Raw genomic sequence first — 14,123 nt, 5'->3', positions numbered from 1 at the left:
AATTAGTTTGCATGTGTTGGTTGCGAAAGATGTGCGTCAGTGTACAGTGTGTACCTGTGTGGATAGGTGCATTTGTGGTTGCTTATAAGTATTACACATGCATGTGCATTGATCTCTGATAGTTCTCTGATAGATGATATAGACGTGTGTAGATTCTGAGAGCCTGGTTGTTGTGTGTGTGAGACTGTGTAAGAGTATGATAGTGTGTATGTGTGTTTATTGTGTCTCTGTCCCGTCAGAGTGAGGACGTGGACGACGATGACTCGGAGCAGGAGAACTCCAGCGTCCATAGCTCGTCGGTGCGGTCCGACAGCTCTGGCCGCGTCAAGAAGAACAAGAGAGGGCGGCCCAAAAAGAAGAAGAAAAGTAAGATGACCGTTCACTACAATGGGTCTCCATGCAGCCATTTCTGTGTACCGTTTACAATTAGAAACAACCTATTGTGTGTGAAGTGTTTGGTAGTCCTTTTTCTATTTGGGATTGCTGAATAGTTGTCAAGGGTTGTCACGGACACATCCGCTTTTAATTATCTTGTGTGGTTAGTGAGTTTTGAATTCATGATTCGTTGTTTTTCTTCATGTCTCTTTGTTATTGCATCTTGTTATCCATTAAGCTCAGTGATTGAAATGATTACACTCTTCCTTCAAAGTACAATTAGAGAGTCAACTTGCTGTTGAATGGGTGATGCAAGCATGATCTGTTTGCACAGTTGCATAGCAGATCCCTACAGTATGAAACTGATTCAGTCAATCAGGATGTGCTGTAAGCAGTCCAGTTAAATGGTCCTCAAATGTAGCCTCAGCAATGTTTCCTTCTTTGTCATGTGACCAATGCAGAAGTAGCTTGCAGGTCCGTTGCAGGGTTTTGTTGTTTGGTTGAAATCTTTCAGTAGTTTGCCTAGATGGAACATGTCACCTCATGTCACCTTTTCACTAAGCCCAATTGAGTTGTGGCTTATGTACTTTTGGAAGTTTGTTAAGGGCTTTTGATTTTAGAAAAGTACGGGTCATGTGATACGCAAAGGGTTGGAGTAGTTTAGGCGTGTATTCCTTGGATCTTGGATCTCTTCAATCATGTTCATCCAATCATGTCAACATAGAACATACAGTGTGACTTTATTTTAGAAGAGCAAGTATTGGTTTGTTTGTGTTGTGTGTGTGTGTGTGTCCATGAGAATGTCCATGAGAATGTTAGTGTGCATATGTGTATGCTATTGAAAGTATGAAAGTGTGTATGTAAGCTATGAGCTCCAAAGGTCAAAAAGGTTTGATTTTACTTCTGCCTGTCAGCTCGTATGTTTAGTGTAATATATTAATACTCATTTATGCGTTAGCACCGTGCCTTGCCAGCCAACCTTGAGTTGTTCTGTTTCTTTTCAATGAACATACAACAACAATGTGGTTTGAGTTAAAATATGTTGATACTGAAGAGGAAACTGTGGATGCTTTTAAAGAATGTTTACATTCACACATGCTTGATGTTACACAGCTGTAGACATCTGAATTTCTCAGAGGTTAAAACAACCCACTGTTTGTTTATTTGTTGCTGATCACACACTGTTGTTGCTGGGATGTTTTGTAGATGAGGGATGGATCATAATCTTATCAATACTGAAATATCAACAGGAGTTGGCCTGCCACTGCCATTAGTCTTAACTTGTTAATTGAGAAGCGTGGTAACAGTGTGTTGGATCTTTGCACTCACATGGCCTTTATATGCAAGGAGCATGCAAAGACTGGTAACATCTGGTTTGCACTGGTGAAGATTGTGTGTCGAAGCATTGCCATTTATGTCCGCTCAGTGTAATTTTAAGCTTATTGTTACAGTGCAAATATTTTTGAGCTAGCTAAGTTCTTAAGCAGGAAGAATGCTGCGTGAAAAAATATTAACTCTCATTCCCTGGTTAGATATAGATTGCACTTATAATATTGTTGCTTTGCGCACATTTGACAGAACACACACTTATAGAGTAAATTATATATTTCCAGAGAGGTATGGATGAGAGATGCCATTACTATGGTAGCAGCACATACAAACATTCAGGCCGTATGATTGAATTTTTGTACATTTTGTCATTTTAAAGATTTATTGCTTGCCCTCATACAATAGTATGTATACTTTAGTGCCCTTATAGTGTGTACAAAATTACATTCATTTGTTCTAAGCAGATGACAATGGAAACATGAGCAGCTTTTCTTGGGATATAATGAGATTTGCTATTGAACGAGGCGTTAATGTGAAAGCGTGAAATGAGAAGCAGTGAATGTGAGAGGCGTGTACCAGAGATAGCGCTCACATGCTGACATTGAATCACACGTTCAGCTTCCCTTTAATTTCACCACACAGACGTCCAGAGAGCCCAAACCCGTTACACACATAAAGCATGTTACATAGCACTGAATGAAGTTGTGGTTCCATTGGCAGCTCCCTTTATTTATTCCCTTCGTTTTGTGTAACATTAACGTTTGATTTAAGGGCAATTTTTGTTTGACTTTTGTGAGCACAGGTTAATCAACTTGTGGTGTGTATTGTTGTTAATGCTTGCTCTGCATTTTTATTGCAAATTGTGACTAATTCACTTTCACGTCTTATAAATACCTAATTGGTATAAAACAAAGCTTTGTTTTGAGCAAAGCCTTAAAAAACACCAATATTGCAGGTTCATTACCTACATAGATACTCATAGTGTACCTTACCAGATTTGTATGAATGACCCAGTATGGATGAAAAATTGTGTCTGCGTTGTAAGTCGGTTAGGATGAAAGTGAATAAATAAATAGTTTTCTCTCTCATATCTCCTCAGGGAAACAGGGAAACTGCTAAGGTACCCTTTTGTGAGTTCAGTGGTTAAATCTACAGCCATGCATCTCTCATCTTTGCCTCTGCATCCTCTGGCACATGACACCACAGAGCTTTTCAGCACACACACCTTAACCCTGCTCCGTCTGTGCCACAGTGCTGGGGGATGAAGATGGCGAGGGCTACGAGACGGACCACCAGGACTACTGCGAGGTGTGCCAGCAGGGTGGCGAGATCATCCTGTGCGACACCTGCCCGCGTGCCTACCATCTGGTGTGCCTGGAGCCCGAGCTAGAGAAGGCCCCCGCCGGCAAATGGAGCTGTCCGCACTGCGTAAGTGTCATCCACCCCACTGGGGCTCAGGGCTCTCCCCAGGCACAGGCAGTACACACACACACACCACATACACACCACACACCACACACACATACACACAGGTCTCTCCCCAGGCACAGGCAGTACACACACACACACACACCACATACACACACACACCACACACACAGCATACACCACACACACCACACACACCATACACACACACACACACACACACCAAACACACACACACACACACACCACACACCACACACACACACACAGGTCTCTCCCCAGGCACAGGCAGCTCTTATTCATACTTTGTTTTACTTTGATCTGATTTTGGAAAGCAGTGCTGGTCTGAAATTGATGGGATAGTGTATTAGTTAACTTCAGAGCCAACTGACAGAGAGGACTAGACTCAGGGCTGACCTCTTGGGTTTTGATTGCTTGGTTTGATTGGATTTCAGATGTATCCAATTTTAATGATCCTTTTTGTATATATTTAAAATAAATCCAGTGGGAATCTGCCCAACTCTGCATTTGGACCCTGAGAATATTTCTAATAAATTCTGCATGCAGGGATTCTATGGAATGTTTGTCTCATCTAGTCAAGATTTCTGTGTAGACCCCATATAAGTATAAGTATAAGTATATATAGTCTTTTGATCCCGTGAGGGAAATTTGGTCTCTGAGTCTGCTTTTATCCCAATCCGTGAATTAGTGAAACACACTCAGCGCACAATGAGGTGAAGCACACACTAATCCCGACGCAATGAGCTGCCTGCTACAGCGGCGCTCGGGGAGCAGTGAGGGGTTAGGTGCCTTGCTCAAGGGCACTTTAGCCGTACTGGTCGGGGTTCAAACCGGCAACCCTCCGGTTACAAGTCTAAAGCGCTACAGTAGCAGTAGGCCACGGCTGCCCCATTCTCACATCCATACAGGTGCAATGTTAAGCTATGATGTGAGGGCTAAACAATATCAGAAATGTTACCTTAGCTTGCTGTGAGAAGCATTTTAAATGGTAGTTGTGAGGGCTGGGGTAAGTTGAGCCAGCTAACTAGTATTGCATCTATAAGATTTTTAAGTTTGCCTTGATTTTGTGACCTCATTCTATATGGTTCCTTAGTGTTACTAAGAGCTAAAGAGACTAGGCAACACATTAATCTGATTTATTTAAGTCGATTAAATGGGTGAATTCAAAGGTAAACCTATTTGGCAAATTCTCAGTTATATGTTGGTGTTTGTTACTGTTTGTAGAGATTGTTTTAAGAAAATAAAAATGTTTTACCTGAAATCTGCTTTGGATCAACTTAGGCCACTCTAATAGGCTCACTCCTATATATGGGGTAAATTGTGTCAGAAGACCAACTTTTTGCAGAGAGCATATCTCTTTACCCTTATAAGTTATCAAAGAGTTGTTGGTTACAGAAGTTGTAGAACACTTTGAATTATTGTTTGGTGTGAAGGTTACAAAACTAAATATCTTTGATGAAACATTGGAAATTATGATTAGAATGTAAAAAATGGCCCATCTTACCCCGTTCTCCACCACGTGTATTCCTACTGTAGGCCTATTTCCAATCACAGATGGAGCACATGTGGTGATCATATGGCATTTTGTGCTTCATGACTTGAAGAGTGCCCTTTTTATGCATTCTTTAATTTATCAAACTATTCGCCTAACCATGGCATCAGATTTCAATCAAATGCGTAGAACCATAACTGTCTAAAAGTATTGAGACCCATGAGCCCATGCGCCTTTCCTTTCGAGCTCCGTTGCCGCCATTCAAATCCTAGTAGAGCACCCTGAGGAGCGGCAGCATCTATTGTAGGTAATGATCCTCTGCTGAGATAAACCACCCTTAAACCATCTCAGTACAACCTGCAATGGAAGTAGCCGTACTTAGACATCAAGATGAATAATAAGCTAGCGAAAAATATCTTTGTCAATGTAAAAGCGCTAACTTAATGTTAATGCCGCTAATTCCGTTCCTGCAACTTTTAACGTAGGGCCTAAAGCAAGTGGATAAGTCTGGGCAAGTAGGCTAGCATCCCATTCTTGTTAAGACGGCGCTGATAGGATTGTAGCCATGCCCACAATCTGTGCTGTCAAGGAAATCTTATGATCCACATGTTATAAAGATGCTATAAGATACGCACATGAGACTTGTTACATAGGACTTAAAAATAACCTTGATAGATCATAGGCCTAGAGGCGGGAGCGTCCCTTATGCGTGACTGAACTGTATTTTTTGTGTGCAGTAACATTCTTGAAGTTCTTATTCATATAATCTGAAAAGGTACGTTTTTGAAGTAAAAAAATAAGATTAAAAATAAAAGTGTAAATAGGCCTATCTGTATATCAACTAAAATTGCCATTCAACAACCACCTGATAGGTCTAAGGTGGATAGCTTTTAGGCCAGTGAATCAATGAAAACGATCCATGTGCGCCAAACTAGGATACTGTTGCTGTTTGTTTTACTTGTTTTATGCGCAATGAATGTTGCAGCCAGCCTCAGACTTATTTTATTTGCTGGAAATGGGTGTTAGCCCCTTTGACAAAATGGTCAAGTGGCGTCCGGAGTGACTATTTATTGTTATTTTTTAAATACTAGTGGGTGACCTTTTTTACGTTACAACTGTCCCTCTAAATGGCTGTGCATTTCCCTCTCCTGTTTAGGAGAAGGAAGGCATCCAGTGGGAGGCGAAGGAGGAGGACTTTGAGGAGTTTGAGGAGGAGGCCGAAGAGCCGGTAGAGGCAGCGGTGGCGGCAGCCGGGGAGGAAGAGGAGGACGACGACCACATGGAGTTCTGCCGTGTGTGCAAGGATGGCGGCGAGTTGCTCTGTTGCGACTCCTGCCCTTCTTCCTATCACATTCACTGCCTCAACCCACCCCTTCCCGAGATACCCAATGGGGAGTGGCTGTGCCCACGTTGCACGGTGAGTAACGATATTTCTGGCCAATCAGAATTCAGCTTTCACCAGCAATAAAGTTTGAATTACCATAATAAGAAGTGTGACCAGTTCTTGATTTTATCCACCCAAGCCCTGGCAAAATAGGTTGTAATTAATTATCATGTTTAAATATCATGAAGACATATTCCGATGAAAGAACAAAAACAATACATTTCATCTTCCTAGGCGACAGATTATTCAAATAGATCAGATAAGTGATATCTGAATATCTGATTGGGTGATGTTTTTGCCTTCTCCCAGTGCCCACCAATCAAAGGGCGTGTTCAGAAGATCCTGCACTGGCGGTGGGGTGAGCCCCCTCCACCTGTCCCTGTCCCGCCGCCCCCCGATGCTCCACCGGACGCGCCCCCTCCGCCTCCCATGAAGGGGCGGCCGGAGAGGGAGTTCTTCGTGAAGCTGGCCGGCCAATCCTACTGGCACTGCACTTGGATCACAGAGCTACAGGTGAGAGAGAGAGAGACAGACAGAGAGAGAGAGAGAGAAAGAGAGAGAGAGTGCAGATGAAAAGTAAACAGCAAGGACTATGTGGCGAGTTTAAGACACAATAGACATAGCTAGATGTCCCATTGCACTATACAAAGTGTTCTACCGTTGTAGAGAAAAACATCTCTACGGTGCAATGTTGACTGATTCCTCTAAGGTAGTACCTACTCTAGTAAAATCTATTATTTCTCTGTACTGTAATTTGTTTGAGAGAAAGGTATCCACTGAGGTTCTGAATTATTAATTACTCATGTAAAATCTTACAACCACACTTAGAAGCAGACCATATGAAGCCATTTCTTGAGCCATCTTCTTTTCAAAGTCTTCTTTTCACGTGTTTGTCTTTCATTCATTTCACTCTCTCTTGTCTTGTCTTTGTCCAGCTGGAGATTTTCCATTCGGTTATGTTCCGGAACTACCAGCGCAAGACGGACATGGACGAGCCCCCCAGCCTGGACTACGGCTCTGGGACAGAGGAGGATTCTGGGAAGAGCGAGAAGCGGCGGGCCAAAGACCCACAGTTTGCCGTCCTGGAGGAGAAGTATTTTCGCTACGGCATCAAGCCTGAATGGATGATGATCCATCGTATAATCAACCACAGGTGGGTACATGGACGTCTGGGTGAGATGCGGGTACGACGGCGTGTGTGGCTGTGTGAATACACACATATACAGGGCTGAAGATTTTCAGGTACGGTGTCAGAGTTAGGACACGGGCCAGGCCATTTAAGATTTTGAAAATAGTTTTTGAAATTCGTAATAGCTTTGTAAGTTCAGACATAGACATTTTCCTGCTTGTAAGGCCTGCATATGTGTCTGTCTGTGTGTGTGTGTTTGTATCTATTTGTATCAGTATATATCCATGTGCGTGTGTGCGTGTGCGTGTGTGTGTGTGTGTGTGTGTGTGTGTGTGTGTGTGTGTGTGTGTCAGTCTATCTGTGCTGTTTGCTAGTAACTTCATATGTGTGTGTTCCACAGTGTGGATAAGAAGGGGAGCTACCACTACTTGGTCAAATGGAGGGATCTGACCTATGACCAATGCACTTGGGAGAGAGATGATTTGGATATCCCAGACTTCCACGTGCACAAGTCTGCCTACTGGAGGCACAGGTACTTAAGTGGATGACAACACAATTTGCAGCAGTTTTGTTTGTGATGAGGATAAGTCAGAAGCCGTTGTAGGAGTTAGGTGATGTTTCAGTTTCTTTAGAACACAGAGATAAAAAAGAGGGAGATGGGGAGTGAGGAAGAGATGAAGAGAGAGAATTCCATTTCCTGTCTGTCTCACCAGGGATGAAGTGATGAAGGAGGACATAGACAAGCCGAGGAAGAGGAGGAGAGAAGAAGATAATGAAGACAATGACAACGATGATGAAGTTCCTCGAACACCTGTTACTGACGTGAGTACCCCCCCCCCCCCCCCCCTTCTCCTATCCTTCAGTTTCACCCCCACCCAAGATCCATCTGTCTTATTTTTCCCTCCCAGAAATAGAAATGTGGGTATCCTGATATAAACATAGTGATTTGTTGGCTTTTCATCAGGCGAATAAATGAATAACACAAAAGAGGCATATCTCAGTCTCTGGGCTTTACTATGTCCATACATCATAGGACTGCTCGATTATGCCATAAATCATAACAACATTGTAATCATGATTATCGATTAACGAGTATTCATTTTGGGGGGTGGGGGGGGGGGGGGTAATGCTTAAATGAAATTAACTTGTATAACTTAAATAATTAATAATAAATTAATTTATTTAATTAAAATGTATTAATTTAAATTAATTTATTGCAGATGCATAACATTGTGATTACATACTGTGGTGTGTGGCATATTCAGGCATTTTGGATTAAATCCAGTGACATGTTTGCTGATGACCTGATAAAAATGCCCTTTTCTTTAGAATTCTACTTCTGTCATGTTTGTAGGCTTGTCTGACATCTCTGCTTATATGTGGACCACAGTAGCACTGGTTGAAACCAATGGTTGATAGCTGGATAGCCAATAATTATGTTAATCATGCTAGTCGGAGTGTTTAGTTTTCCCACGTATTTTCTAAGTTTGCAGCCTTAAATGTAACCTATGTTTTTTCCCCTGTGTCTTGGGAAATGCGTTTCATAATCCATTGGAACTGAACAAGCAAAAAATCAGTGTTAATTATCTAATAGTAACGTTCAGTGTTTTGCCTAATGTTATCCACTTGCATTAATACAAGTAATTGACAAGCTGTAACGATATAGTGTGCTAATTTCAACAACCAGGCGTGTTCATCTTGCCATAACTTCTCTAAGTAGTTTGGTCATCTTGATTGACAGTGATAACAACAAACTTAGCAGAGAATACGCTAGTTACAATTTCGGCGTGGCTCATGATGCTACCTATTAGTGAACCGACTGCACGAGCACACACACACACAACCCAAAACTGCTTGAGTGGCCTGTACACTGAGGGGAGGGGTGTGTTGAGTGTGGGGCTTAAAGAAGCAGTGTGAATCAGTGCGCTGTATGAGTTGAAATTGTATCTATTTCCGAAACACTATTTCTAAACAGAATGTGGTAAAATAATATTTTTTGTTTTTGTGATTGTTTGAAGCCGTGCAGCCCACTGGTTAGCACTCTGGACTTGTAACCGCCGGTTCGAGCCCCGACCAGTGGGCTGCGACTGAAGTGCCCTTGAGCAAGGCACCTAACCCCTCACTGCTCCCCGAGCGCCGCCGTTGTAGCAGGCAGCTCACTGCGCCGGGATTAGTGTGTGCTTCGCCTCACTGTGTGTTCACTGTGTGCTGTTTGTGTTTCACTAATTCACCGATTGGGTTAAATGCAGAGACCAAATTTCCCTCACGGGATCAAAAAGTATATATATACTTAAGCCAAATTCGATTAAAGGATAATTCCGGTATTTAGCACTTTGAGTCCCTTTTCTGGTTTGTTTGTTGTTTGTTTTGATGAACTAGAGTGGTGGACACCGAATTTTTTACGATGGGTCCTGTCTCGACTTTTCTGACTCGTTTTGAATCGCCTTTAACTACTTCAGTGTGGCTGCCTATTAGGGCTGGGACAACGCAATTGATTACGTCGACGCAAAAAATATGTCGACGCAAAATATGCGCGTCGATTTGTCAGACCTAAAACGTGTGCTGCCAAATATTTCGAATTTTACACCTTCAGTGTTTCCCATACGTTGACTAATCTGTGGTGGAGCACCACGAAATCAAAACCGGCCATCACACATTGATGCTCTATGTTGTACTATTTAAATCAAAGATAAGATAAAATCCTTTCATTGAGCTGCACTTTTTACGCACGCAGCCTTTCCCTGCCCCGCCCGCTCTCTCTTGTAACGAGCCCGCTGCCCCTCCTCTGCATGTGCATTTAACACAAAATATTCACGATTGTTGAAGGATTGTTGTTGCCACATAGAAGCATTGCATAGAACACGGCTGGCTAAATTGCTATTAAATCCGCTTAGCATCATGACCATGCTGTGCAAATTTGTTCAAAACTGCTGCAGTCAAGTTAACTCTGCTAAGGTCTTATCACAACATAGTACATTGAGGAGACTAAACTTAGTTAAGTTATGCAATCAAGCAGTATCTCAAAGCTAACGTTAGAATACTGTTTCGATGTTGAGTTTAGCATGCTGATTTTCAATTTCGTTTCAGGGCTCATTTTATTGACTCTGACACTGAATGTTTGCAAAATCCCGACGTAAATGGAAAAGTGTTTTCCAAGACTCAAAAGTGCTTGTCCCAAGGAGAAGTACAAACTGTTATTTGAACTAACTACGTTATGAATTGCATCCATACATCAGCAGCCTTTTAACTGTGTTAGTGTTACAATTGCAAGGGAACGAACGTCTTAAAGTGACAGGCACTCAATTAGACCTATACACTACTGACCTTTATTGAATGCTACCTCTGACTAAGAATGCATTACTTTGCACTTGTATAGTCTTTTATTTTGGAATTTTAAGAGCAATAAACATATATTGCAATGTTAAGGAATTCATGTTTTTTTTAATTCAGATATATAACATGTATAAATTGCTATTAGTCAATTAATGGGGAGATAATCAAATCGAAATCGAATCGGACTGAAAAAATGAATCGTTAGATTAATCGATGCATCGAAAAAATAATCGCTAGATTAATCGTTTAAAAAATAATCATTTATCCCAGCCCTACTGCCTATGGGCATGCACAAACATGTCCTTAAAACAACCCTTATCGTTTGTTTTTAAAACTGTGCAACTCACCGAGTGGTTATTGGTATTCGTTCCAAAACAAGTAGCGTAGCGAAATACAGTTTCTGTCGTGTTTTATTTGCCATTTTGTAAAATCCCATTGATTTCTGTTGGAAGAGTCATAGCACGTTGATATTACTGCGCCACCGGAAACAGAAACGGGGGCTGTTTTCATTTGGTTTTAGTCTTTCCGCGTGACCTTCTTTTACTGTCTATGCTTCAGGCTCAAATATTGAGCAGAAGTTTATACGCGGTTGTGAGGTATCTGAAAAAATACTTTCACAATAGCAAATAACACGGCTGGAAATCACACATTGCGCAGATATATATTGTTTTTAATAATCACCACTAACCACTCGGCGAGTTGCACAGTTTTTAAAATGAACGTTAAGGGTTGTTTGTGCATGCCCATAGGCAGCCACTCTGAAGCAGTAAAGGCCATTCAAAACCAGTCAGAAAAGTCGAGACAGGACCAATCGTCAAAATGTTGTCCACCACTCTAGTTCATCCAAAACAAACCAGAAAAGGGACTCAAAGGGCTAAATACCGGAATTATCCTTTAATTGCGCAGCCCTAATACAGACACACATACACCCACCACCCTAATATTATAATAATTATAATAATTTCCTGTTCGCCTTCATTGTATTATCTCTCTCTCTTCTGACTACAAATATTTTCCTCCCTCTCTCTCTCTCTCTCTCTCTCCCTGTGTAGCCTACCATTAAGTACGAGGAGCAGCCAGACTTCGTGACGGTGACGGGGGGCACGCTGCACCTCTACCAGCTGGAGGGCCTCAACTGGCTGCGCTTCTCCTGGGCGCAGGGCACCGATACCATCCTGGCCGACGAGATGGGCCTGGGCAAGACCATCCAGACCATCGTCTTCCTCTACTCCCTCTTCAAAGAGGTACGACCGGCCACCATGCAGTGGGCCAGTTATTGGCGTGGGGAGATAACAACAAATTTTTTTTTTTTTTTTACCTGGTTAGCGTACATATTCACTTGCATACATATCACACAAGTCACACAAGTCATGCAATTTCAATGAAGATCTCTGACAACCAAGAAAACATGGTCACAGTGCAGACATTAGTTTGAGATGGCTGTTTAACCAGATCGGATCTCTTCTTGTAACTTGACCCCATATATAAAAGTGCATGCCAGATTCCTCCTTCATCACTGAGTGTTTCACTTGACACATCCAGACCTCAGCAGCATGATAAATGATGGCACAATAGTGGCAATGTCAACAGTCGGCAGTGAGACAGTATGGAACTTCGGAAATACGGCTGCCTTTGAATTCACCGTGCAGGACAAAGCGCCATTTCAGCGAGTCATTTCACGAATGAGGCAAATGAGGCACTCTCCGAGCTCCGACACCTCCTACTGTGCAAACCACCGAGTCTCCAGGCTTTTCTTTTTGGCATGGTACTCACAAGCCTTTTTAACTCTCCATTCAGACTGCTCTAATCCCCTATCTTCCCCTGTCCTCTCAGACTCATGCACTGTAGTCTGTTCTAGTTGCCTCAGCACTCAACCAGATGGAGGAGAAACTGTTGCCTTCCACTCCATCCATTATTCAGAGAAGTCGAGATAATCCGTGAGGTCACGGCCGAACAATAGCACTGATTGGCTAAAACCACGTTCCCACTGATAGGGTGGAGTTTCCGGCACAATATTTTCTCAGAATTAGCAATATTTTTAGACATAACAACCTGAGTGGTCGATACGAGAAAGAGGACATTATTAAAGCATGTTGACGGATAGCCAGCATGTTTTTGGGAACGAGGAATTGAATTGCTAAATGACTCAGGAGGACTCTTATCAAAACTAAAGTTGGAGCTGGCTACACAGTGCAGATCGGACGAAACACCATATTTCCTTAGTTCCTGCTCAAACATGCTCTGAACCAGAATAACCCTCACAGTTCTCTAGGCTTCATTGTTACTTTGGAGCTTTTCCTGATGCAGTATGTAGTCAGTGGTTTCAGTAGATGCAAGGCGTTTTGCTTTTCAGCTGATTAGCTATTTATGATGATTGATATGCTGGCAGTCTCTCTAAATGCATCAGTACCTAATGCTCACATGAAACTACAGGCCAACTCTGCTACACTCCTGCCAGGTAGTTACGTTTGCAATATTGATGCCACGTGCAGTAGTGTAGGTTGTGTGGTTCTTGGAGTGGCTGGCTAGATGAGGTCGAGGCTGATGTTGCAGTTTCTTGGAGGTATTGTATAACCAGTTAAAATGAAGCAGGGCTTGAGCTGAAGAAAATCAATTAGAATAGGACAGAGTGCAATTGGGTATAGAGGCAGAGGATGAGCCTAAAAATAGCACTGGATGATGTGACAGTCAGACAGAAACAAGCAAACGCAGTTTTGTTCATTTAAATGAGCTCCGCAAGACATCGTTTGTCGTTAAATGATCAATTCCTTTGAGCCCACACTAACATTCACAATGGAATGAATGCGGCCTATGTTTTCCACTTGTAAATACCCTTTGGGATTGTGTCAAATCTGGTTTGAGTGCAGTCAGAGCAGAGAGCACAGTGAGTTTGGTTTATCTGAGAAAAAGAACACTACGAATGGAGCTGCTGTTACTAGATTCTTTCATTCCTCTTTCTCTGACTGTCTGTCAGTCTGTCTGTCTTTCTCTGCCCTGCACCTTAGGGTCACACTAAGGGGCCGTTCCTGGTCAGCGCCCCTCTGTCGACCATCATTAACTGGGAGCGTGAGTTCGAGATGTGGGCGCCCGACTTCTACGTGGTGACCTACACCGGGGACAAGGACAGCCGAGCCATCATCCGGGAGAACGAGTTCACCTTTGACGACACGTTGGTCAGGGGTGGAAAGAAGACCTTCAAACTGAGGGTGAGACAGAACAAGGAGATGGATGGATGGAGGTTGGATTAGACTTGTGATGGGGTGATGGAGAAGGGATGAAAAGAAGAGAGGAGAGACTAGACTCCATCATTACTCTCATTTATAGATATGTAAATAGATAGATAGATAGATAGATAGAGTCTTTAATGACCCCCACAGGGATAAATCGTTTTCACACATCACTCCCATGTTTCACAGCTAAGAATGTGGGCACTACCCTGGAAATCCAGAGTTCTCGCGAGAGCACAATTGGAATTTGCTCAGCGAATCAGTAATGATGCTAATGATGCTCATTACTCAAGCCCTTGGAGCCGAGCTGCACCAATCACATCGGTGTATCTGATATAGGCGGGCCAGAGGCGAGCTAAAAAGATGACGACAGCGCTGCAATGTTGAAGTCCGGAATCAGCCAGT

The 14,123-nt window shown here is 42.7% G+C and overlaps 1 protein-coding gene across 6 annotated transcripts in view; it reads left to right on the top strand.

Moving 5' to 3' along the window:
* The window catches only part of chd3 (chromodomain helicase DNA binding protein 3), a 56,104-nt gene that overhangs the window by 5,808 nt on the left and 36,173 nt on the right, over positions 1 to 14,123 (top strand). For all 6 annotated transcript variants that reach the window (XR_006025084.1, XM_042071072.1, XM_042071070.1 and 3 more), the window contains exons 7-15: positions 240 to 366; positions 2,957 to 3,132; positions 5,802 to 6,062; positions 6,339 to 6,542; positions 6,965 to 7,182; positions 7,559 to 7,690; positions 7,872 to 7,980; positions 11,544 to 11,735; positions 13,497 to 13,697. Coding sequence is in view for 5 of the 6 variants with exons in the window: in XM_042071072.1 (XP_041927006.1) it covers positions 240 to 366; positions 2,957 to 3,132; positions 5,802 to 6,062; positions 6,339 to 6,542; positions 6,965 to 7,182; positions 7,559 to 7,690; positions 7,872 to 7,980; positions 11,544 to 11,735; positions 13,497 to 13,697 (1,620 nt within the window). In the remaining variant the exon portion in view is untranslated. The remainder of the gene's footprint in view (positions 1 to 239; positions 367 to 2,956; positions 3,133 to 5,801; positions 6,063 to 6,338; positions 6,543 to 6,964; positions 7,183 to 7,558; positions 7,691 to 7,871; positions 7,981 to 11,543; positions 11,736 to 13,496; positions 13,698 to 14,123) is intronic.

This window comes from Alosa sapidissima, chromosome 18 (assembly GCF_018492685.1).
Source record: "Alosa sapidissima isolate fAloSap1 chromosome 18, fAloSap1.pri, whole genome shotgun sequence".
Classification (NCBI taxonomy): Eukaryota; Metazoa; Chordata; class Actinopteri; order Clupeiformes; family Clupeidae; genus Alosa; species Alosa sapidissima.
This window is presented reverse-complemented; position numbering and strand designations above follow the sequence as displayed.